This window comes from Rhododendron vialii, chromosome 12a (assembly GCF_030253575.1).
Source record: "Rhododendron vialii isolate Sample 1 chromosome 12a, ASM3025357v1".
Taxonomy (NCBI): Eukaryota; Viridiplantae; Streptophyta; class Magnoliopsida; order Ericales; family Ericaceae; genus Rhododendron; species Rhododendron vialii.
In genome coordinates this window covers 33,537,501-33,561,614 of record NC_080568.1, presented here as the reverse complement: position 1 = coordinate 33,561,614, position 24,114 = coordinate 33,537,501, and the positions used below count along the sequence as shown (strand labels likewise).

The 24,114-nt window shown below is 36.9% G+C and overlaps 2 protein-coding genes across 4 annotated transcripts in view; one reads left to right on the top strand and one right to left on the bottom strand.

The window, feature by feature from the left end:
- Window positions 1-11,381: 11,381 nt before the first annotated feature.
- LOC131309887 (serine/threonine protein phosphatase 2A 55 kDa regulatory subunit B beta isoform-like) lies at window positions 11,382-22,563 on the top strand. 2 transcript variants are annotated; one of them, XM_058336581.1, is made up of 14 exons: window positions 11,382-11,776; window positions 14,298-14,401; window positions 14,505-14,603; window positions 14,687-14,806; window positions 15,173-15,367; window positions 15,970-16,061; window positions 17,004-17,122; window positions 18,720-18,843; window positions 19,082-19,205; window positions 20,988-21,056; window positions 21,148-21,239; window positions 21,330-21,407; window positions 21,712-21,779; window positions 21,896-22,563. In XM_058336581.1, the coding sequence occupies exons 1-14, from the start codon at window positions 11,668-11,670 to the stop codon at window positions 22,030-22,032; spliced, it is 1,530 nt and encodes a 509-aa protein (XP_058192564.1). In that variant the 5' UTR covers window positions 11,382-11,667; the 3' UTR covers window positions 22,033-22,563. The 2 variants fall into 2 exon arrangements, with proteins under 2 accessions (XP_058192564.1, XP_058192562.1); XM_058336579.1 differs by having other exon boundaries at window positions 11,383-11,776; window positions 15,173-15,370.
- Window positions 22,564-23,693: 1,130 nt separating this feature from the next.
- Window positions 23,694-24,114, bottom strand: part of LOC131309888 (ubiquitin carboxyl-terminal hydrolase 6-like) — a 9,486-nt gene continuing 9,065 nt past the window's right edge. For both annotated transcript variants that reach the window (XM_058336582.1, XM_058336583.1), the window contains exon 18: window positions 23,694-23,980. In XM_058336582.1, coding sequence (XP_058192565.1) covers window positions 23,925-23,980 — 56 coding nt within the window. In that variant the 3' untranslated portion in view covers window positions 23,694-23,924. The remainder of the gene's footprint in view (window positions 23,981-24,114) is intronic.

Genomic DNA, 24,114 nt, shown 5'->3' with positions numbered 1-24,114 from the left:
TTTTTCAAGTTTGTTGGTTAAAATTCTTCACCCTAAGGCTTTGTTGAATCCTATGGACGATTTTGCTTGAACCCAACAACAAACTCTACCGAATGGGGCCAAATTACGTTGTAAAAATAGTGTCTTTAGATACGCTTCAAAGTCTTCGAATCTCATCTTTTTAATATTTTGTCCCAGTACTATGTGATACTTATTTTAAGTTATTTAAAAACAAAGAGAAATTAGTATCTCGAATTGAGTTTTCCCCCAAAACTTTTCAAAACCTAACTTTTCTATCCTCTTAAGTGTCCAAGACCCTCCCTCCGATATAGCAATAGTTATTCATGATTGTTTAGTCTTGAAGAATTCTTTCACTTCCCGTGGTTTTGGTTTTGTTAAACGTGAATGTAATAGGGTTGCGCATTGTTGTGCTCAAAAAGCTCTTTCTAATGGCATGTCTGGTCTGTGGACGTCCATTTTATCTCTATGGGATTCTCATCTCTTTGATGTTTAGGCTTTGCCTATCAAATGAATAACAATTTTCTCACCTTTTGTCAAAAAAAACAGCGTCCAACTAAAACAAAAATATTGAGAGGTTCCTCAAACTCAAATACTAATGCTGGAGGTGATCATGATTCATTTTTCCCACATGGGACCGACTCTAACAAAGGAATTAGACTACAAGCCAATTAATTAAGTTGGGATCCCATGCTTGACTCAAGTTTTGCAAAGCACAATATGGAATAGGTTACGTATGGAGTTATTGCCGAATACCAGTGGCAGATGGTGGATTATATTCATAATCGGTAAAAGTATTTGAGTAATATGTGCATAATATATTTTGTGGAACGGTATTGTTTGAAAGTATAATCTGTGCAATACCTTTGGATCTGCATTTTGACCATTTTGTAAAAGTATTTGGATGCATGTCCAGGGATTAGAGTGTTTATATAGAGTATAAAGGGCAAGGATATATTTGAAATTGTTCAACTTAATGAATGAAGAGCGCAAAATGAGAATTCAAAAATCACCACAACGACAATTTCGAAAGTAATTTTTGGCCAGATGAATTTCCAACCTATTGGCAAAACCCATAATTGATAATTGGAATTGGTAGCGCCAGACAGGGTGTTAGAGTTCATTTAACTTGGTTTCTGAATTCTGGTCTTGAAGCCGACGAGGCTTTGTCCCAGCGTAATGGGAGAGGAGCCTAAGTGCCCAAGTGAGAGGTTTGAGTTAATGAAGTCACGGTTAACCTGCGTTCTAATCTAACTACTAACCGCCAACGCTACTTATGGCAAAAAAAATAAGGGAATTAATTTTGTCACTCCTCTTTTTGTTAATGTCATTTCGTTTCTCTCACAAAACAAATCATCTAATAAGACACAAAGGGGAGTGACATTAACAAAAAAGGGGAGTGACAAAATCACTCCCCACAAATAAAGGAACTCTAGTCCTGAAATGATATGCAGGTGCCATACAGGATATATACAGGGACCATCCATTGGTATGATTCCCTAGGAATGATATGGACATTCTCTATCACTGTGGACCTTTCTGTGGAATGAGGCAAATATACTCTTTAATTAATTCTCTATCCAACCCCAACTAAACCTGAGTTTTCATGTTGTTCCACTAGATAGAATCAGAACCCGATTCTGGCTAACGCATTCATGCTCTTAATTTCCAACATTAATGAACACTACGAATATGCATCCAGCATTAGTGCTACTAGAAATTGAAATATTTTGTACAAACATGATTTTAATTGTTGGATTAGGGCTTTTCATATTAAAACATTACATGACCATCAGGCCATCGTGATGGATCCGGGGTGTTGTAGTGACCCTCCGTGTAGTGCACATGTAGGGCGGGCTGAGGCGGCACACAGCTGTCGATCTCATCAATCAACAGTCCCAATAAAAACTCAGTTATGAGCAGTAAACCGATCATAATTAAAAATTATATCTCAACTATTCATTGTCAAGATTGATGGCTCATGTGCGCCCTACACGATGTCTTGTATTTTCCAATCCCCATCCCCATCACGATGGATATATACCCATCTGGCCAATGGCCATCATAGGAAAAGAGAGAATCTTATTATTATTTTTTGATCTGCGAGAATCGTATTATTATATCTTACTCCGTACAAAATAGAAAAGGTATTGGAGTAGATAATTTAAACAAATAAGAATGCAAACGCCTATTGCTACATCAGCAAATACCATTCGGACTTGAGATTCTGATCAAAACACAATGTTACCCAAATATACCAAGGCCTTTATGCCAATACATGACTCATACCACGGAATATGAGGCATTCGCTAGGGGTGGCTGTTAGGGTACACTCAAGATGCCACATAACTTTCCCAGAAACTGAAATGTACCCACCGCTTGGCCGGAAAAAGAAGTGACCTAAAAACCCAGGGAATAATCGGTAAGGATTCCTATACTTGCTAGTCCCTCAATGTGGCCAAGTAACTACTTTAATTTCAAAACTTATAATTCTATCCATACCGGAATTAGGTACAATGACTTGATTTTCTAAAAGCATGTTCATGTGTCATGTAAAATAAATTTTGTTCGCCTATGTACAAATTTTTTGTGGCCGATTTTTGGTAGCCATACAACTTTTTAACATTGATCGATCTATGACATGCGGTATGGCTGGTTAGGAGAGGGGATGGAACATGCTGATATGTATATAGGACCAGTGTTGTGTGACTTGGTCGCTCCTTCTTTTTCTTTTTATTTGTGAATTTATGGGAATCGAAACTTCTTTTTCTTTGTATTTGTGAATTTGTGGGAATCGAAAGTGTACGAGTTCTTTTGTGGTTGATCGAATTGAACAACCTTTAGGTCAATGGCCGGTTTAATTCGCGGCATCGGTCAGCGTCACGAGCCATAGATTTTGGGAATATCAGTTGAATACTCTCGGAAATTAAGATGCACATGTAGGGGTTGTTTTATAAAACGAAAGTTTAATTTTTTAAACGAAGAAGCTATTTGATACGTACTAAATCATAAAAGTTGTTTGATATGTATTGAATTAAATAAGCTATTTGATTTGTACAAGGAGCTGAAGTCCTAAATTCACTAATTTTCTGACTTTGCCCTTCATATATTCATGTTGAATTGGTAAAACACAATCAATTATGTAGGAAAAAAATACAACTATCTAAATCATAACAACATCAAATATTAGCAAGACATTAAACAATTATACAAAATATTGTTGATTGCTGAAACTTCATCAAATATTAGAGTAGTTAATTTACATTTGACACTCAAGAATAGTTTATTGTGTTCAATTGCATTGCAATTTGCTCACGTAAGTGGAGCATAAAAATTTGATGAGCTTGGGTTGATCCGCCTCCTACTTCTAAACTATCCACATGTCGTTGAGCATTGTCATAAAGAGAATTTGGATCGTTGAATTCATCAAGAATTTTATTTGAATTGCAAGTTCCATTATGAACGGAAAAGATAGATAATGCTAGCGTAATTATACAATTAATATCCACCACACAAGAATTTTGGAAAAAAGTTAATGTCATTTTTGGAAATACTTTGATTGAAAAAAATATATGTATAATTAATGTCACCTTAAGTTGTAATTTTTTTTATATTTTTGCTCATCCAACATTGAAATTCTGCATCCATCCCTGACTCCAATCAAAATCCATGAAAGTTAGGTGTTGGCCAAGTTAAAAAATGTATTTAGACATACCCAATTGTGGGATTCATGGTACTTGTACCTTACATTATTAGAAGCTTTATGCTCTTAAGGTAAAGGTCAAAAACATCAAAATACAAACAGATAGTTGTGTGATGTGACAAGATGGGATGATGCTCTCTAGCAGGGGTGACAAGATACTATACTGCACACTTCCATTTTAAGCAACAAAAAAAGAAAGAAAGAAAGAAAGAAGAAGAATTGAAGAAGAAAGAGAAACCTATGCCTGCACTTTGATATTGTAGATCTCGTCATTTGTCATTTCCATTTGGGTTGAATTGTATATGAACAGAATTGTTGTGATCGTGAGTGTTCATAATTCTGATTAAACTAAACTCAGTTACCTAATTAAGGAATATATGCTTGACTCAATGCCCTACACAATCATGCATTCTTTGAAAGCTCTCCAAAACACGATTGAGAGCATTAGTGTATAGGCAGCACGAGAGGGGGGCATCCCTATATATACGTACACAGGTAATCACTTATGCATAGGTAACTATATATGCATAAGTGCGTACCTATGTACGTATGCATGTATCCGAACCAAATCAAACTTGAACAATCAATTGATATCAACCACCTGAATCGTTTTTGCCATTATGTTAACGGCTGTATGCTTGATTAAAGTTAGGTCTTTTGTGTTTTCCGAGCATATTAGTACGATGATATCACTCTACGCTTCTCTCTGTATGTGGAAACAATCCCCCCCCCCCCCCAAAAAAAAAAAAAAAGAAAAGAAAAAAAGGGTAAGTATAACTATAAACATAGGCCGTTGTTATTCTACACCGTAGCCAAAACATCACCCAAGTATCGTCCGATAGTCCTCTTGTGATTGTCTCTGTCACTGTTATTCTACACCGTAACCGAAACGGAGCCCAAAGATACAGTTACATTATTTACAACCATATTTATAGGTCACAAAGATTAGAGTTGGGCCCGTTCTTGAGGGAAGGCGAGGGAGGCATGCACTAGGGTCTTCCAATAATTTTTTTTAAATTAGGGGCCCCATATTTTATAAGGTGTTATACTAGTAATAAAATTAAGTCCGTTATAAACGGGAAAGATTGATAATGTTAGCGTACGTACTATTTTCACTACAAGAAGATTGAATTGATATTCAAGTGATACTTTTACGTTGTTGTAACGATCGATGATCACCAGTAGATAGATTTATTATTCATCTTGTGTGCTCCTAAAGTATGTAAGAAAATATCAGGAACGTCGGCCCTGATTAAAGTAGAGTGCACTCAGTACGTCAAAAGGTTTTTCTCCCACCAGTGGAGGCTTACTGATCAGCCTTTTTTAAGACCATGTTTGACGACAAGATTGAAAAGTACAACACATGAACAAGCAAATCCCACATTGCTTTCTGGATTGACTGAAGGTTCCAATAAAGACATACAGAAAAAGGCTAGAATGAAGAGGACGATAGATATACTAAACGAGATTAGTGTATGAAACACTACGTGAATCCATGTCTTATGTGCCCAAAGTGTGGCAATAATTGAGATTTGCAATTTGCAAATGGGGAAAAAAAGGTTGAGAATGGTGACAGAATGGTGCCTATTGTTTCTGCACAAAACTTAGTAGTGACTGCCTTTTTTCCCCTTTAGCATTACTTTGGGTTTTTCGAATGGCAATAATGAACTTATTTAACGAGAATGAAATAAAGAGTTTTTGTTGGAGTGTATATGAATAATGGCATGCGCAAAATACACTAGTTGAATAAAATTGAATTCTTGTAGATCATCAATCCAAAATAGATAAAAAGGAGAGAGTTGGCTTGGGTAGGAGCTACACCCTCCAATCTCTATTTGGGAGGAACAAAGAGGCCATTTATTTAAAGTGTTGGGTTGGATCGAGCTTCAACGCCGACTTCTTTTCGTTTCCCTTGTGTCCCTACGCTTACTGTCACGATTCAGGTATTTTGATGACTTCTTTTCATTTCCCTTGTGTCCCTATGCTTAATGTCACGATTCAAGTATTTTGACAAACATCTGGCATGCATTCCACTAAGACATGGATGTTTTTTCTGGAACTCTCTAGAACCGTCTCCTAAAATAATCTAGATTGTTGTACATAGTTCTAGACTTGTAGAAATATTTGAGAATTCTACTCCTATTGCAATGATTGAGAAGCTTCTAGAGAGTGTTCTCCTTTGCTACATAAATAGGTGAGGGCCTCATTTAACTTGAATAAAAAGCTTAATCTCAAGTTCTAGTGAAAGCTTCTAGAGATTGAAGGTTATTCTTGGATAAGTGTATGGGTAGTACCTTGTCAACTATGTACTTTTTTTTATTTGGACACCCGAATATACTAGGGTTTAATCAACCAACATAGTGTATCACTAAGGATTTGGAGGGTATCAAACATGTACGTTTTGTCAAACAGTCTTGATTGTTTTGATTGGTAATAGCCCACTATTTTGTTAATAGATATACAAGATGGGCCCCTTTGGATTGTTGGGAAGAATATGCGATGTGTAGCTGTACAAGGTTGTTTTCGTCTATTTACGATTCATACTGTAAATATATTTTTATAGGGTTACACCCCATAGTGTATGTATTTATCTTATCATCTAAAGATAGAGGATCGCCATCTCTTTCTCCGCACCTGGAGCACCTAAACCCATCTTCCCAAATGGAAAAACATTTGGAGAATTGGAGAATGGGGTTCACACCCTAAACATACTAGATATACACCCACACGTCTTATAGCATCCACACCGGTAGTTGAAAATAGCAGGATTTCTTGTCATACATTACCAAAAAAATAGCACAAATAAAAATGGATGCTACACCCACAAACTCAACTCCCTCTCAAATTTGGCAAATGTCATACTCTTGGCCATAGATAGCAACATTTTTGGCAAATGCCGCCTTTTCAGAGAGAGGGAGGGAGCATCGTCGTACACAAAATCACAACAGTTGATTTTGGAGGGTGGGTGGGACCCACCTCGGGATCCCACATAAATGACTCAAGCCATTTCCTTTTTTTTAAAATATTTTTCAAGGGTCTCCATAAAAAAATCATCTCAATCGGATATTGGTAAGGTGGTTGTGTATTTTTTTTTTTAATCTCATTTGATTTTTGGTTCCTATAGGAATAAAAAATCGAATTAATAGATCAAACCACTACTGACACTCGATTAAGTTATTTTTTTATGGAGACTTTTAAAAAGATATTTCAAAAAGAAAAAGGGCTCAGATTATTTGCATGGGACCCCAAAGTGGGGCTCACCCACCCTCCAAATTTGCACAGTTGGAGTATTCAACAGCTCTTTTGGTAGTTGGAAAAAAAAATGGCAAAACATGGGTGCATCACCCTTGCCATTTTTTTGGCAAAATGTATCATTGCAAAAAAAATGACAATGGCAATGGGAATGGCAAAATGGCACTCATAGGTGTGGATACCCAATTCTGGTCTAATACCAACCATCCTAGCTATATAGTGGGCCGGGCTACCAAATCTACGTTTTCAATTTTTTTGTTTTAAGTTTAGAGAAAATGACGGTCAATGACGTGTTTTGATAATTAACAAATTAGGTTGGGCTCATTTGAGTCTTGGTCTGGCCCAAGAATGGATAGCCATTCAGCTTCATTTGTGATTAGTTTACAAAATCATGTTAGATGATATCTCACTTTAAAGAGATACTCCTGTGTCAGGGGAATTGGCCATCAAAGTAAAATGGGCCAGATTGGGCTTACGCACTATTTTTGATTCAGGCCCATCAACTAATTACGCACTATTATTGGTTCATTCGGCCAATACTTGCAGTTGCCGGTTTTCCCAGGCCGGTATGTCCATTGATCTGCCAGATTGGGCTTACGCACTCTTATTAGTAATTTTCTCTAATTTTACACCATGAACATTATTATGTTTGGGATTGTGATAAGCCAAGATTATACCCATGATAAAACTGGTTACGTACACATATTTAGTCTAATACCGGTCTTGAAGTAATTTTTAACCCACAACTGAGCCAGCATGGCTGATCAAGAATTTCAATTTTATTAGTTTTTGCTACAACAATACACAAACACGTTGTATGATAGCGATATAGGTGTTTTTAGAAGGTGTGTACCTTTCTCTGGGTTCTGCTTAACTTGGGCGCACCTAGACTAATATGGGGAGCTGAGTTGTCTATGATTATTAATTTATTATTCTAAATTGAGGGTGAAATATGGGCTAGATCGAATATGAAAGAAACCCTTGTAAAACTCAAGGCTGAAACAGGTAGATCCAATGCCTCTTTATTTAATTCGCCCTTGGGCGATGCAACCTGTCCTTAATTAGCAAAAAATACCATTTTGGACCCTGTGAGTAAACTTTACTCCTATATATGTAACTTACTAACTGCAACTGAATTATGGTAAAGGTTTCAGAAGAAAACAAAGAGGGATTTTTGGTAGGAGGGTCTTTTTGTTTGTCACTTCAAATTTAACCAGTACTTCTTATCTTTTAGGGAAATTTATAAAAATGGTCCCTCTAGTTTGCATGAGTTCTCATTTTCGTCCCTCTACTATTAATTGTATCAATTTTAACCCTATAGTTTTCATTCCATCTCAATTTCGTCCTTCTCCCTAACGCCATCCATGAAACAAACGGAATTGAAGGGCAAAATTGTCATTTTCTCTCACAGAGGGACCAAATTGAAATTTTATGCAAACCAGAGGGATTATTTTTAAAATTTTACATTTTACTTTCGTTTTTTGCAAATAAAATAAAAAAGACCATAAGTAATGTATTTGACAACTGAATTATTTTTTATTGGGTAATCAAACTATATTGGAAAATTTATATTTCATTACACATTACAAAAATATTAGAAAATGTACAAATCAATCCCTTAGCTAATGTCTTTGTATCATGTTCTTATAATCTTCTTATTTTTTCACCCAATAAAAAAAATGTTTAAAATCCGTGTTTATTTGTTATATGAGTGATCTTATGAGTAAGTCCCAAAATAAATACACTTATACCCATATTTTAATGTATTTGATCTCTTAATATTTAATAGTGTTTCATTGCTTAATTAAACACAATTACAAGATTTCTAAATACTATTGAACAACTTTTTCTTTTTAATCATGTGACAAAAAAAATAACGATAGTGAAAATTCAATTGAAAAAAAAAATACAAGACCAAGACAATTAACATAAGGGTCGTTTTTCGAATTTTCTCATATTTTTTGTGATGTATATAATAAAAACTTTACAAAATTTCAACGTATATTTTATTATTCAATATAAAGTGAGATGAGAAATATATTATATATGATGTATTTTAAATTTATTTACAAAAACAAAAGTAAAAAACAAAATTATAGAAATAGTCCCTCTAGTTTGCATAAAATCTCAATTTAGTCCCTCTGTGAGGAGAAATGACAATTTTGTCCTCCAATTCCGTTTGTTTCATTAACGCCGTAAGCGAGAGGGACGAAATTGAGACAGAATGCAAATTATAGGACTAAAAGTAACACAATTGATACTAGAGGGACGAAAATGAAAATTCATGCAAACTAGAGGGACCATTTATAAAAATTTCCCTATCTTTTAATCAAACCTTCTTTTCTGGGGCTAATGTGGGTCTCTAAAGTGTTAGAAGATCACATCACGAGTACTGTAACATTATGCTTTTGTAAAGTTACTTTTCACCACAACTTTATTATTGCTTTTGTGATTCTATGAATATTTTGCTTTTTCCAACCTTACCTATTTAGGCCTTTCTCTAATGTACGATGGGATGAAGCTCCGTCTCCGAACCAGCCCCACTAATCAGACAAAAATGAGTATTTCGTTATGGTAAGTATTTAGTGAGCTACAAAAGGGGAGTGCGAAAAAATAGAATGTAAATATACAAAAGGGGAGTGCGAAAATTAATTTTTTTTGCATAAAGGGCTAAAATTGTACTATATTTTCACATGTCACATGGTGAAAATTTGAAAATGTCATAACTTGAAATCTCATAAGAGTCTTGGCGTAGAAAAAATGTGTGCAAAAATCAAAGCAGAAACTGGAGTGTCAAAATTTTTATAGTGAGATGTAATATTGCATAGCAGAGACTCGATCATTATTACTCCAACATGATTCGAGTAATGAATGAATTACAACTACATGCACCTCGACGCGCATTTGAGAACGAAATTCCACGTTGTAGATATTTTACGTTGTCAATATTTTGAGCAGATCGCACCTATTTTCAATCACGCCAAGTTCAACTAACTTGACTCGTAATTTTAACATAGATTCCATAGAGTAAATCGTACCAGTTTCAAAATATGTAAAAGTTTCTATTTGAGATAAATAAATGTTAGCAAGTACTAGGCTAAAAGAAATATGAAACATGAAGGGCGTATATGCCATCTAACCTTTCTCTCATAATCATGTTTATATCATACTACTATATTTCCCTTTCGTTTCAAGGGACACTTTGATTTTAAAAACCAGGAAGTATTAGAAAATGTAATGTAAATCCAGAAGGTCCAGAAAAATAACAAATTTAAAACCTGTTTTTCCACATCAAGCCAAAACCTGCCCCCCACTAATACCATTTTTTTTTATTTTTTGTTTTTTTAATCGAAGCCCGAGTAATACTTTCGCTAACCAAAAAATGTACACCCGAATTTTTTTGGGAACCGAGATAAACAAACCCTCGTGGCATGATTTAAGAACAAAAGACCAATCAAAGCCCCTGATAAAAAGTAGAGAATGAGAGAATGTAGCGAGAATTAGACGCAATTTATTTATTTATTTAACACACTCTATTTTTGGAATAGAGAAAAATAAATCCTCGCCGCATGCTTTAAGAACAAATGACTAATCAAACCCACTGCCCCAAAACCATAGAAATAAGAACTAACGTTGAGAATTGACCTAACGTCTTTATTTAGGCCTATTCTCATCTTACCTAAACTTTCATCTGTTGCGTTACTTTTTAAAATTATTCTTTCATCTCAATGAGACAAGTTATAAAGACAAAAAAAATATCAATCAAATTTAAATAGTTTAAAAAAGGCAAAAGTAACTTTAGAAATTTACCTTTTTTGACTTGTTTTTATATTTATTAACTCATTGAAATAAACAAATATTTTAAGAAAATTGGATGCAAAATCAAAATAAATTTAAATAAGACAAATCAATTTAGGCCGAATGAGTTATGGAATTTTCTCCCGTCCTTGTACTGTGTTTGGAATGTGAGAAAAAAAAATCAAAAAAATGGGAGAAAAATTTATTGTGCACAACCTTGAATTTTATTTTCTCCCCTCTTCCTTTTCGGACCAAACAATACAGCAGAAACTTTTAATTTTTGTTTCTTTTCTTTTGCATAAGTTTCAAACCGTCGAGGTACACGTAAGTATACCAAACTATTGCGATTCATGATAAACAAAAAAGAAAAAAAAAAGATAAAGCGGCAAGCAGTTTGACACATCATTTTCATTAATTGGCACTCCTTTTTTGTGTTTTACTCATTGAAAGTACCAAATTACCCTTCGTATGAGAAAAGTTACTCAAGAAGTAAGGATAGTTTAGTAATTTTAATATAAATAAAGGCAAAAAAGGTGTCAAAGAAAAAAATGAGAGCGTAAAAATCATTAAAAAAAAAAAAACATTGTTTTAGTTATCCGAAGGCGACAAGGGAAAAAAGAACGGTTTGCTACTCTCCAAGTCCCCAATTTTCCCATTTTCGCCTCGCCAGAGAGAGAGAGAGAGAGAGGGGGAGAGGAGAGAGAAAACTGGGGGAGAGAGAAATCTCAATCTACGTCCAAGCTCTGTTCTTCTTCCTGTCGACTTGCCAAAAAAAAAAAAAGCTCGAATCTATAACCAAACACAACATTTCCAATGCACTCATCGCCGATTCCCTATCTGTGATCTCCAACCCCGATCGTACGATGCTGTGATTCGATTCAATCAGCGCGTTTTCGGCCGTTGATTTGTCTCAAATAATGGACGGTGGCGATGATACGGAGGTCGCCGCGGCCCCGCCGCCGCCGCTCGAGTGGAAATTCTCTCAGGTCTTCGGCGAACGAACGGCCGGTGAAGAAGTTCAAGAAGGTATGATATTTTCAGTATTATTATTATTACTACTATTATCGCTTTTGATTTATTCGGATCCACGTAATTTAGGAGGAATTAGCTCGGAATTAGGGTTTTCGATCTGTTTCGGATCGTCGATTGTCGAGTGATTTGTTGATTCATTGATGATTCAGGCGCAGTAGTTAGATTCGGGGGTACAGTTGATTATGTAGTGATTTGGTAAAGCAATTGAGGGATGAAGAGTGTGATGCTGGACTGGATGGTGCTACTGTTTATTTTTCGTGTTCTTGTCAAGTTTGTGTTTCTTGTACTTGCTTGGAGTGCATCTCTATAACTATTGATTCATTGACTTTCTTCTGAAATGCCTTGCTTCAAGCTCGCAGTCAGTATGAAGTTAGGAAAATGCTAAACACAGCTCACTAGGCAGTGGATAGTGTGTAGAAACTATATCCACGAGTGCAACCAGTGTGTTGGCATCCGTGAAATGTGTAGTGAAATTGTGACTCATTTGGCATCATATGCATAATATCCACCGCCTAGTTGTCGGGGTTAGCAAGACCCATAAAGTTATTGTATAGCAATTCAAGTTGCAACAGATGAGTTTCTTACACCATGCAATGTACCTTCATCAACTCCTAAAGGGTTTCTAATGGGTTGATGGATCAAGCATATTGTGATTCAGCACATTTCACATGGTGTTGCTTAAAGATGACGGACCAATCTCAACACTGTTAATAGCGAGCTTCGCTTTGGTTGTCTTCTTAGTCATGCTTAATTGAGTAAGGCAAAATTTGAACTAAAAGTGATGCGGGAAGAGAGAGGTGGATGATTGGTATTATGATCAGGGAATGAAATAGTGAAGTTTCCCAGAAGAAATAATTGTGATTGAAAATCATCTTAGGCGAGTTGTTTAGGATGTAATTCTTTGACACTCTGAGAAATAAGCTTTAAATGGAGGTGGTCAATAATAGAGTTTAAGATTCACCACAACAGAATAAAATACGAACAGGGATACATAGGCATGAATACAAACACAATTGTCAGTTCTGGACGTGGCATTGTGAAATGTGAATTCTCTGTAATAATATCATCTTGTGATATTGAGTACAATCTTTCTTGATTTTGAGGTGTGAACATCAGAAAGTGGTGTAGTTCTGTGGGCATGCACACACATGCAGATGTATCTTCCTGTTTTTAATTCTGACCCAACATTAGTTAGCTTCCGATCATCACTTTTTGTTCGCCAATCTGCCAAATTGTTGAACCTTAAATAAGTGCTCCTCTTACCTGCTCCTGAAACTACTGTAATCATGTTCCAACCGATTCCCTTTTTGTACTTTTAGGCTCATATTTGATACTGTTGTGCCCAGATAATGCATACAACTATCTGGACAGTGTAAATGTCATAATATCAAATGTGTTAATGGCACACACAAATATTCATGTACGGGGTGTGTGCGTGTGCACGTGTGTGTGAAAGGATGAAGGAATGCCCGCGGTTGATAAAAGGTAAAGAAACAACCACGTATAAGGAATGAAAAACGTGAGAAACAAACACACCCACCATTCTAGTTGTGAAGGGAACCCACAAATCTACCATAGAACCAAGGCTAGGGGCCACTAACTATGTCACTCAACTACCCAAAATGAGCAAAAATCAACCCTTCCTCCCGGAAAGGGGCTCCTCCTTATTGTGAAAGGAATTTCTATTATGTTCCATCGAAACCAACCCACCAACTCACCAATCTTTCCTTATTTGCCTTCCTACCGTTGCAACCCACCAACTCTCATCACACAACTACGATTGTCATGTCAAGCACCCAATAAATCAGAAACTCGATGAAAACCAAATTCCAAAGGGCCTTGGCAAATGGAAAATGAATATGAAGATATGAATTTTACTCTTGATAATACCCATACAGCTCCAGTTCACCCAAGAAATGCCGTCTCCAGCTGAAGTTGTTGATCGGCAGAATCTTCCATGAGTCGCTGCTCAAACATAAAGGGTCACCTTGGTGGGTGGCCCCTCCTTCCATACTTCTTGGAAACCATCTGCTTGAGGCTGCCCCCAGGCTTGAAAGAGAGAAGACAATGTAAAAACTCAAAAATTGCAATTACATTTCCTCCTCCAATAAGGGCTATCCTCCTCTGTCCAAAACTTGTAACACTACAGACAAAAAGGCCAACAGCCAAGTAACCAATCCAGCTTCCAATCGTGCATTGGCTTCCTTCCCACTCGGAGTCTGGCACGCTTGAGATTCTTCCCAAGTAAGCAACAAGTCCTTCCAAAACCCTCTTCAATGACAAAAAAAAGACGCCTCCTTGTTGACCCACAACCACCACCCCCAACAGCAACACGTCTCTCTCTCTCTCTCTCTCTCTCTCTCCATGTGTGTGTGATAATGGACACTTCTGTAAAGTTTGTTCAACCTTGCAAGTGGACTTACATAATAGCTGAAGCAATCTGTTCGGGTGAATATTAGCAGGCTCTTGTGGGGTTCCTAATCTGTTTCCATGGAATGATGTGGTTATTTTGCAGTTGATATCATTTCAGCTATTGAGTTTGATAGAACTGGTGACCACCTTGCTACTGGTGATCGTGGGGGTAGGGTGGTTTTATTTGAAAGAACCGACACCAAAGATGTAAGTTGCACTGCTCTTTGGCTTTTATCATCGAATCAGCCTGATATAGTACTTAGTGTTACTTGTTGATTGTTATTATCTACTATTTTGCTGTGTGGTGTAGAATGGTGGAAGCCGCAGAGATCTAGAGAGGATGGACTATGCATTGAGTAGACATCCTGAGTTCCGTTATAAAACCGAGTTTCAGAGCCACGAACCTGAGGTATTCATTTGCTTTTAGGATCTTTTCTTTTCTTGATCTGGGTTGTTTTAATTTGTCCTTTGTTTGTGTCTCTGTGTGTCCAGTTTGATTATCTTAAGAGTTTAGAGATCGAGGAGAAAATCAACAAGATAAGATGGTGCCAAACAGCTAATGGGGCCCTGTTTCTTCTATCTACCAATGACAAAACTATTAAGTTTTGGAAGGTGAGAACTTTGAATTCTTTCGTGGTTTTCGGTGGTTGTTTTATTTGATCTAGTTATCGCAAATCTATAAATTAGGCCTTTATCTGTGTCTTGGAAAAATACGTGAAAGCCAACACTAACTCATAGTTTTGTATAAGCGTCTATAAGACTATAACTTTTATCCAGTTTAGAGAATGTGACACCACTTGCTAAATGCTGTTAAATTCGTTTTACGTACTTGACACTTGTTAGATTGCAAATATTCTGAAATGTTGTCAAGGACAGTCGTCCATACCTTTTTTTTGACACTAGTCATCTATGATTGGAGAGTTGGATGGATTGTCTCACCCTTTAGTGGCTTATTTGCTATTTACTTGATTTCAACAGGTGCAAGAAAAGAAGGTCAAGAAAATTTCTGAAATGAACATTGACCCTTCCAAAGCTGTTGGAAACGGTGGTGTTCCGAGTTCAAGTGTCTCCTCTAGCTCTCGATCACACCTTGCAAATGGAGGCTACCCAGATAGATCTTGCATTGACTTCCCATTCCCGCCAGGGGGCATTCCATCATTACGTTTACCTGTGGTAGTTGTACTCTACCTAAGCTAATTTCCTGTTGTAATAAAGGCATTCAAATAAACATTGAATAAGCACCAGTATCTCCTGTAATGACATTTTGATGCTGCTCAAGTACACTACTAGATCAAAATAATCCTAAATTAGCCGGCCATATTCAGGAATGTGCACTTTGAAATTGTGGAAAGGCTCACTAATAATTTGAAATGAAGAAAACAAACAACAGAAAAAGGAAGCAACAAGGGTCAGTGAGTTCCACCTATGATGCCACCGGCCTTGACCAGGATCAAGGCAGGAGATTTGATGTGCATTGCACGAAAGGGGCCTTTAGTTTGCAGAATTCAAGGCATAACTTTTAATTTGACCACCTTAGACTTCCGAAACTACGTTGTTTTGGTTTTTACTCATTTGAAATCATCTACTTATGTCCGTCTCTTTGTTGTTCAAAGAAAATCAATTATGGGACAACCTTTTTGTTGTAAATAATTACTATCATACAGACATGCGGTATGCTTGTTATGAAGCAAAAGTTTGGGTATGTTTGGAACATGTTCCGATCGAGACACTGATGAAATCAGTTATTCATATATTTCCATTCATTCCTTTTGCAGGTAACCAGTCACGAGACCAGCCTTCTGGCAAGATGTAGAAGGGTTTACGCCCATGCACATGACTATCATATTAATTCTATTTCAAATAACAGGTGGGGATTCGCCTTTTTTTAACTTGAAATGCACCTTACTTTCCATTCTCGCATTTATTGATGTTTGTGTTTGTTTCATGTCTCTGGAGGTTAAAGTTGCTAGATTATAGCAATAATAGATCAAAGACTTTATTATTCTCTCATTTTCGCAACTAACAAACATTTTCAATGCCGAATCCTGTGGCTGAAGATAGGAAAAGGGGGAGAGGAAGTCTGACATGGATTATTGAACTAGAGGATATAGATAGCATAATCATACTTGCATTTGTGCTTCTCTTTATACGCAGATCCATTGAATTTATGCAGATTTCAGTTCAATTGAAGGTTATTCACTGCTAAACTAGTTCATATTTACTACTATCGAAGAGGGTTGAAATAAGAACAACTCATTCTTTGAGCGCTATCGAAATAGAGGACCTTTAATGCAATTCAAAGAATAAATGCTGTATGTTGTTTAGAACTGGTCTGCTGCCTGGAAAGTACAGAAACGGAGAAGTTTTCTTGCCCAATATTCTATTAAAATTTGCTGGCTGAAGTGCTATAATATTGTATAGGCACAGTGTTTGGCTTGAGCTTAACTTCAATTGCTTCTTCATAGTTAGATGTTTGAATTTTCAACGTCCAATTTATCAGGACACGGTTGCGTATAATTTTTTAGTTCGTCTTGCCGTGGAATTTTGAACTACAGTAGATGGAGACCTTTTCCGGGGGAATTATTTCTGGGTTGTGTTATGACATCTGCATTTATGTACTTGTTTCTCTTCTGGGAAAGGGAGCATCATCTTTGCTTTGTGCATAATTCGGGTGCTACTAAATTTGACATTTCATCATTTGAAACTGCTAGGTATAACTTTGTTTTGTCACCGTGTGGACTTATAAACTTTATGTTCGTTCTTTATTTAATCTCTCTCTCTCTCTCTCTCTCTCTCTCTCTCTCTCCAGTGATGGTGAAACATTCATATCTGCTGACGATCTACGAATAAATCTTTGGAACTTGGAAATTAGCAATCAAAGTTTCAATATTGTTGATGTGAAGCCTGCAAACATGGAGGATCTAACTGGTATGGTCCTTGGCATATTTATCAGAGTTTCCAAATGAAATTTTGATGTCCTTGAATACTTTTTCGTTCTTGTGCACATGGTTTTCACGTACAAGTTACATAAGGGTCTGGTTTGATAAGTTAGATTTTGTTGTAGCTTTTGTTATGTCACCACTAGTTTTATGTCTTTCTAGACATTTTTCTCCTCCCTTTTGGTGCTATAATGTTTTTTGTTCATGTTGTGAACTGTCTTAGGGCTATTCAAGGAACATAGAAAATTCTAGGGCCGCACAAAAAATTCGGTGAACCGCAAAACTGGACCAAATTAAACCTATCCATACATTTTGGTCCCGATTCGTGGATTAATGGTCGAGACACGGATTCAAAATTATAAAACCGTGAGATATAGTTTGGTCCACAGATTTTCATTTTGGAACCGTGGATTAACCGACTTGGACCGTGAGATATTTATATTTGTACATACAAATATATATTTATGTGCACCAGCCTTCACATAAGGGCACCCTTAACTTGTTAAAATGTGGACCTCCCCTTACCGATCAAATTTTGATGATCCAAGCCGTTCAATGTGTTCAGAACGTGATTTTAAGAGGCAAAAAATATGATCGGGAAGGGCTTGATTTGAATAGTTTTTTATTGAATCGTTCAATGAAAACTGCTCGGATGGACTTCCAGGTCATATTTTAATATTTTTTGCTGATTTTTCGCGGAGACCCCTAAAATCATGTTCTGATCACATTGAACGGCTCGGATCATCAAAATTTGATCGGGAAAGGGGAGGTCCGCATTTTGCTGAATAAGGTCGCCATTAATAGGAAGGGGACTGATATATGTGTTTGCAATATTTAATAAATAATTCTACCTATACTTGTAAATTAAGTATTAAGTTATAATTTGGTTGCTGCACTATTAGGAATGTGGAATGTAATAATTTGATGTTGGAATTTGGTTGATGTTGGAATATGGAGTTAGAAAGTTGCTGCATTATGCAAGAATTTGGTTGCATATATATATATATATATATATATATATATATATATAGATTTGGCTTTTTGGTTGCTGTTTGCTACACTATTAGGAATAAGGAATGAGTTTGCTACTTTGCTGCACCATAAGGAATGAGTTTGTTGCACTCTTAGGAATGTGGAGTTTATATGTTATATGTGGATACAAACCGGCACCAAACCGTGACTCACAGATTGGTTCGGAACCGGACCGTAGAACTTTTGGCTTGGACACGGATTGCATTTTCTTAGAACCGTGACTCGTGATTCGGTCCTCGGATTTCTAAGAATCTGAACCGATCCAAACTGTACACAACCCTAGAAAATCGTGTGAATTGGTTTTTTACCATGACTAAATTGAACGGTCACTGGTCCCTTGTGAAGATATAAACTATTCGAGAAATTGACCTTCATTGTAGTTTTTTTTTTTTTGGACAGTAACCTTCCTCGTACAATTGCAGGATTTCTACTTTGCATTTCCCAAACTGCCCTAAAGTATCACTTTATGCAATTGATTAGTTGTACAATATATATCTAAACCTATTTGTTTGATCACAATAGCCTTGAATTTTAACGCTTATAACTTGTTGCAGAGGTGATAACATCAGCAGAATTTCATCCTACCCATTGTAACATGTTGGCGTATAGTAGTTCAAAAGGGTCAATTCGACTTATTGATTTGCGGCAATCAGCTTTATGTGATACACATACCAAATTGTAAGTTACCTTGCGGTTTCTGTTGTCCTTTGTTCATTCCCTTATTGAGCTGATTAATAGCAAAGCTGGAATTATATCTAGGAGTTACTGCTTCTGTAGAACTGTCGAAGCTCCCTGTTGGAAATATAGACAAAAGGGGCAAAAGGAAGCATTGTTTTCAGTCTCCTGATACCTACTACATCTGATGAACTTTTAAATTCCCTGAGTATGAGCATATGATGATACTCTTTGGATACAGGTTTGAGGAACAAGAGGCACCTGGTTCAAGATCTTTTTTCACAGAAATAATTGCATCAATTTCAGATATTAAATTTGGAAGGGAAGGAAGATACATACTTAGTCGTGATTACATGACTCTTAAGGTTCGAATTTTTTTTGCTATTAGACAAGCTTTGTGCTTCTACAAAGCTTTTTTTAACCTGTCATTTACTGAGTGTGTGTTTTTGTATACATACGCCATGGAGTGGAGTTCTTTTTCAGAAAGTCTAAAGGAACAGATTTTATATCTGTACTAGTGTGTACAAACCCTTTTTTCGACCCATTTTGGATTTCAAAAAGATGATCGGATCCACTCATTTTGTTTAAAATACTTTGCTTATGGTCCTTGCAAAAAATAAGCTCAATCCGGTATTGGCAAGAGTATTTACAAAACATCCAAACTTTTGCTTTAGAATTCAGGCGTGAATTTGGGAACAAAGTTGAACGTTTTGTAGACGCCTTAACCGATACCGGATTGAGCTTATTTTTTTTAGGAGCCGTAAAAAAAATTATTTTAAACAAAATTAGTGGTTCCGATCATTTTTTTGAGACTCAAAACGGGACCAAAAAGGGATTTGTACATACTGGTACAGATATAAAATCTGTACCAGTAGCACCTCTGGTTCTTTTTGGCATGCCTGGTAAAAAATTTATGCAAACAACATGCTTCTTCGTCTGTTACAAAGAGTTGACATGGAAAAGTGAGCTTCAGATGATATGTAGAATGGGAAAACCAAAAATGGAAGTAATGTAGACCAAAGAGGGTGCGTCAATTTCTGTGGATTACCCATTGGATGTGCGTGACTTGGCTATGGGAATGGGAAATGCATCTGGCACGTTTCTTTAGACACTTCTCAGATTTAGAACATCTGCTGTTTACCAGTATTTTTTTGCAGTTCTCATTTTGGTTTTTATTTTGTTTGCATGCATTGGTGGAGTTACTAAGGGGCCTGGTGAGGGCCCCCCCCCAACACACCTTTTTTTTTGCAATTTTTTTTTTTTGGGTTCTTCATAGGGTATATATCTTTTTTGTTTTCAACGTAAGGGCTACAGCTTAAATGTGCACCTCAATTATTCTCCTTCCCGGTCAGATCGAGGGTAGGCCATCCACACTGGGGCTAGGGATTTCACAAGAAATCCCTCTTGCGGCCTAAATTCATATTTACCTTCTTGTATTTCTGGACTATTCTTATTCACATAAGTTTTATATTTCATGTATATCAATTAATTATTGAGGAAGCTTTGAGCATGAACATTTTATTGGTCGACGACATAAAGTTTTGAATACCAACTTGTTTGTATTCAGGAATCATAAACTTTGGCTGAAGTTTAAACTTCATTCTTTCATAGTAATACGATATCTCTTAAGAATTAACAAATGCTAGTCCATAGAGCCCAATTTCTTTTTATTTTGAGCACCCTAAATTATGGAAGTGAGATCGTGTGGTAATGACATTGCATGTTTTCGGATGATATGTTAATTCTTCAATTTATCAAACCGTTCAATAAAAGCTTGAATGACTGGATTTAGTCTTGAAAATTCACCTAACAAAAGTTCCTTTCATAGTTCCACCCCCTCCGATTTCATTTCTTGGCTCCGCCACTGTTTGCATTTCAATTGAACTAGGAATCGTCCGTCCTTTATAGACTGCATATGGGGTCCCAGAAGCATGTAAAGTTTTGGGATGCATGATGGAATCTTTTACGCTGAAATGGAAGAAACTGAACAATTTATGCATCCAAACTAGCTAGTCGTTACTTTGAAATGTAAAAACCTCTGTGGAGTGGAAATTGAAACCAATTTGAATGGCCTTAGTCCTTGTAGAGCCATTTCTAAAAGTGAACCCTGGTCACATTTTCATCTCCTTTTTTTTACTTGGTTTCAGTTGTGGGATATTAATATGGATTCAGGTCCAGTGTCAACTTTCCAGGTTCATGAATATCTCAGACCTAAGGTAACTACTTGTTTTCTTTCTTTGTCTCTGTGTGAAAAACTTTTTGCTGTTTTGTAGTGTTTGGAAGATGAGTGTAATTGTTTCTGTGCAGCTATGTGATCTATACGAAAATGATTCCATCTTTGATAAATTCGAGTGTTGCTTGAGTGGTGATGGGCAGCGCGTGGCAACAGGTTCTTACAGGTCAGTTCGCATTTTGCTGTTTTTATTTTAACCCTGTTGCTGTTGATTTTGTTCACACATGATCTAATGTTAAAATTAATGTGATTCCAGCAATCTATTCCGTGTCTTTGGTTGTGCTGATGGCAGTACTGAGTCAACGACTTTGGAAGCCAGCAAAAACCCGATGAGGTATCATAGCAGACGTTTCAAGACTTTTAAGTATTGCTTTGTTTCTTTTGGTAGAGATGAGAAAAGCAATTTTATGTGAAAGATGTTTCCATGGACAATGATTTCGTTTGTTTGGCTGCAACCCTGTTACCCTGAAATGATGGTAGTTGTGGCTATGGGGGAGGGTGGCAGGAAGTAGTGCTGTCGTTGGGGTTGCATGAAAGTGGTGGTGTGGAAGTAGTACTCACCCGGAAAGCTCTTCTGCCTAGTTCTAATTTCACCTTTTCAGAGTCATAACTATAGAAACTTTGCTCTTCCCTTGTAGGAGACCAGTTCCGACCCCATCAAGGCCTTCCAGATCTCTTGGCAGTATAACCCGTGTCGTGAGAAGAGGTCAGTTCTCTCCGCCTGCCCCACTCTCTCTCTCTCTCTCTCCAACTTTATTTTGACGCTTAGACATAGGGGCATCTATTGTGTGCTAAAATATTGTGGAGGAACGTTCATAACAGGAGGTGAAAGCCCAGGTGTCGACGCAAATGGAAATTCTTTTGACTTCACAACAAAGTTGCTCCACCTAGCATGGCACCCAACTGAAAACTCAATTGCTTGTGCTGCTGCAAACAGCCTGTACATGTACTATGCATGAAGATGAGAAATCGATTTTCGCGTGTTTAAACTTTTCTGGGTTGCTATTGGAGAAAGCACTATTCCCTTCTGCGCCCTCGCCGGCAGCATGAGAGGCTTCAAAAAGGTTTCTCACATTTCCAGGGCCTCCTATATATGAAGATTTAGAAGCCACTTTTGCAGAATACAAGTCAAAGCAACTCATCTCTATCACTGGCTAAGCAGATTGCTTTCTGGCGGTGTGATCACCCTCGATTTCTTTATTTTTAGCCCTTTCTTCTCAAAGGAAAGATGCGGATCTGTTTTCTATTTTGTTGGGTTGAAATCAGGAAAATATGATTGTAGCTCTCCTACAACAGAATGTCCAATACTGCCACTAGTTTTAAGATAAATGTAGTTTTTGCCCCATTTTTCTGGTACTTTTTGCAAGAAGCTGCTGAAAACATTCAGTGATTTCAAGCTTATATTTAATTCTTCTAGGGGTACGGTTGAAATTCTTTTTTAGGATAATAACTGTAGTTCTGTTATAGTCAATCAAGGACTTTTGTAACAACGGTGCAATGGGCTGTGGCTTCGATTGTTTTCCTTCTGTTCTTGCTTGCATGTTACAAAATTGAACCTGAGCTTTTTGGTTGCAAAAATTGCATATTTTTTGAGCTTCCATAAAGGGTGGAACATGTAGAAGGGAAGGCTGCCTTGGAGTTCCAGTTATGATTCCAAACTTGACTCGTTGCTTGGGCTTTTGAACGACTGTCAGATGAATTTTTTCGTACTTGTATGGAATAGGTTATACGTTACATTGTGATCTTGTAATGGCTGCACACGGTGAGTTTGTTTTCTTGTCTACCTCTGTTATGATGAATTTCTTGCCTCCTCTCTAAATAAAAACGTCCAAATTAAGTCACAACTCAAACTCATTGAATTGAAACTCAAAGGAAGCAAAAACACGAGGACTGTGCATCCACCCAAAAAAAAAAAATGGTTTGCTGCACAGCGCACTTCTTACCAAACAAATGGTATGCCCTTTTCTTTGCTTTTCTTCTCGTTTTTGTCTCTTCAATTTTCTGAACCTCAAATCTGGGCAGAAAGGCAAATAAGAAAATAGTGCCAGACGAACCATGGATGTGAAAACAACTTGGTTGATCCCACAGATCATTTCGCATTACTTTTCAACTGTGTGGCTAAAATAGTACTAGTAAAATTTACTCTTCTAAGATACCCAATGCTATTTAATCACCTTACAAGTGGGTAATATTCATTCGCCTGATGCGGAGCAAGTAGGGGCACGGTGATTGAACCGTGTTGCAAGTGAGTTTTTCTACTCAAGGTGCACAAAAATGACAAGATAGGTCACTATATCATTTTTCAAACACATCGAATAGGATAGGATATCATAAAATTGTCTTCAACAATCGTATCCTCCCCACATCACTTGAATCTGTGGCAAACATGGTGTCATGTTCTCCGAATAAGACAGAATCATCATTCATGAACCGGTGCTGGTGGTCCATTGCTACAATAGGCAGCACATGGACCATTGCGCCATCTTCATTTAACTGCTGGAACTTTGTAGAAACTGCTTTGATTCCTGTTCCTTAAGGAATTACCTCTTCTGAACTGGAACAAGAAAGAGATGAAAACCACTTCTTGTGAACAACTCTCCTCTACAGAAGAATCAGAACATCCAGGAAATGAGCACATAGCCCCCTCAACTGGTATTGATTGTAAAGTTCGAACTTTAAGTGCTTAAGTTCAACAAACCAACCCGTATTTCAACAAAAGGGTACAACAAATACATCGTCTATAATCAACTGATCAAAACTATATCTAGACTCCAAGTTTTGGATCAAGCATGACCCAGTGTTCTGTAAACCAATTGAGTGTTCCAATTAAAGATGAGGGAAACCAAAAACATTACATTGGAACAAGACGAGCCTTGTACATGCACATGTAAGCCATATGCCAATCACCTGAAACAAAATAAAGCCATTACACAAGACAACAGGTATTACAAATACTGCCCACATTAAGAACTTTTGGGTAGCTTATGCTCGTTTGGAATTGAATTTTCGTAAAGGGACAGAATCTACCCTAATTTGGTCAT

Bases quoted from the DNA above. Each gene is read 5' to 3' on its own strand.
- LOC131309887 (XM_058336579.1), top strand. From the start codon at position 11,668: ATGGACGGTGGCGATGATACGGAGGTCGCCGCGGCCCCGCCGCCGCCG. The intron at 14,604-14,686 runs GTATTCATTTGC...CTGTGTGTCCAG, and splicing joins TTCAGAGCCACGAACCTGAG to TTTGATTATCTTAAGAGTTT. The intron at 21,240-21,329 runs GTCAGTTCGCAT...ATGTGATTCCAG, and splicing joins GTGGCAACAGGTTCTTACAG to CAATCTATTCCGTGTCTTTG.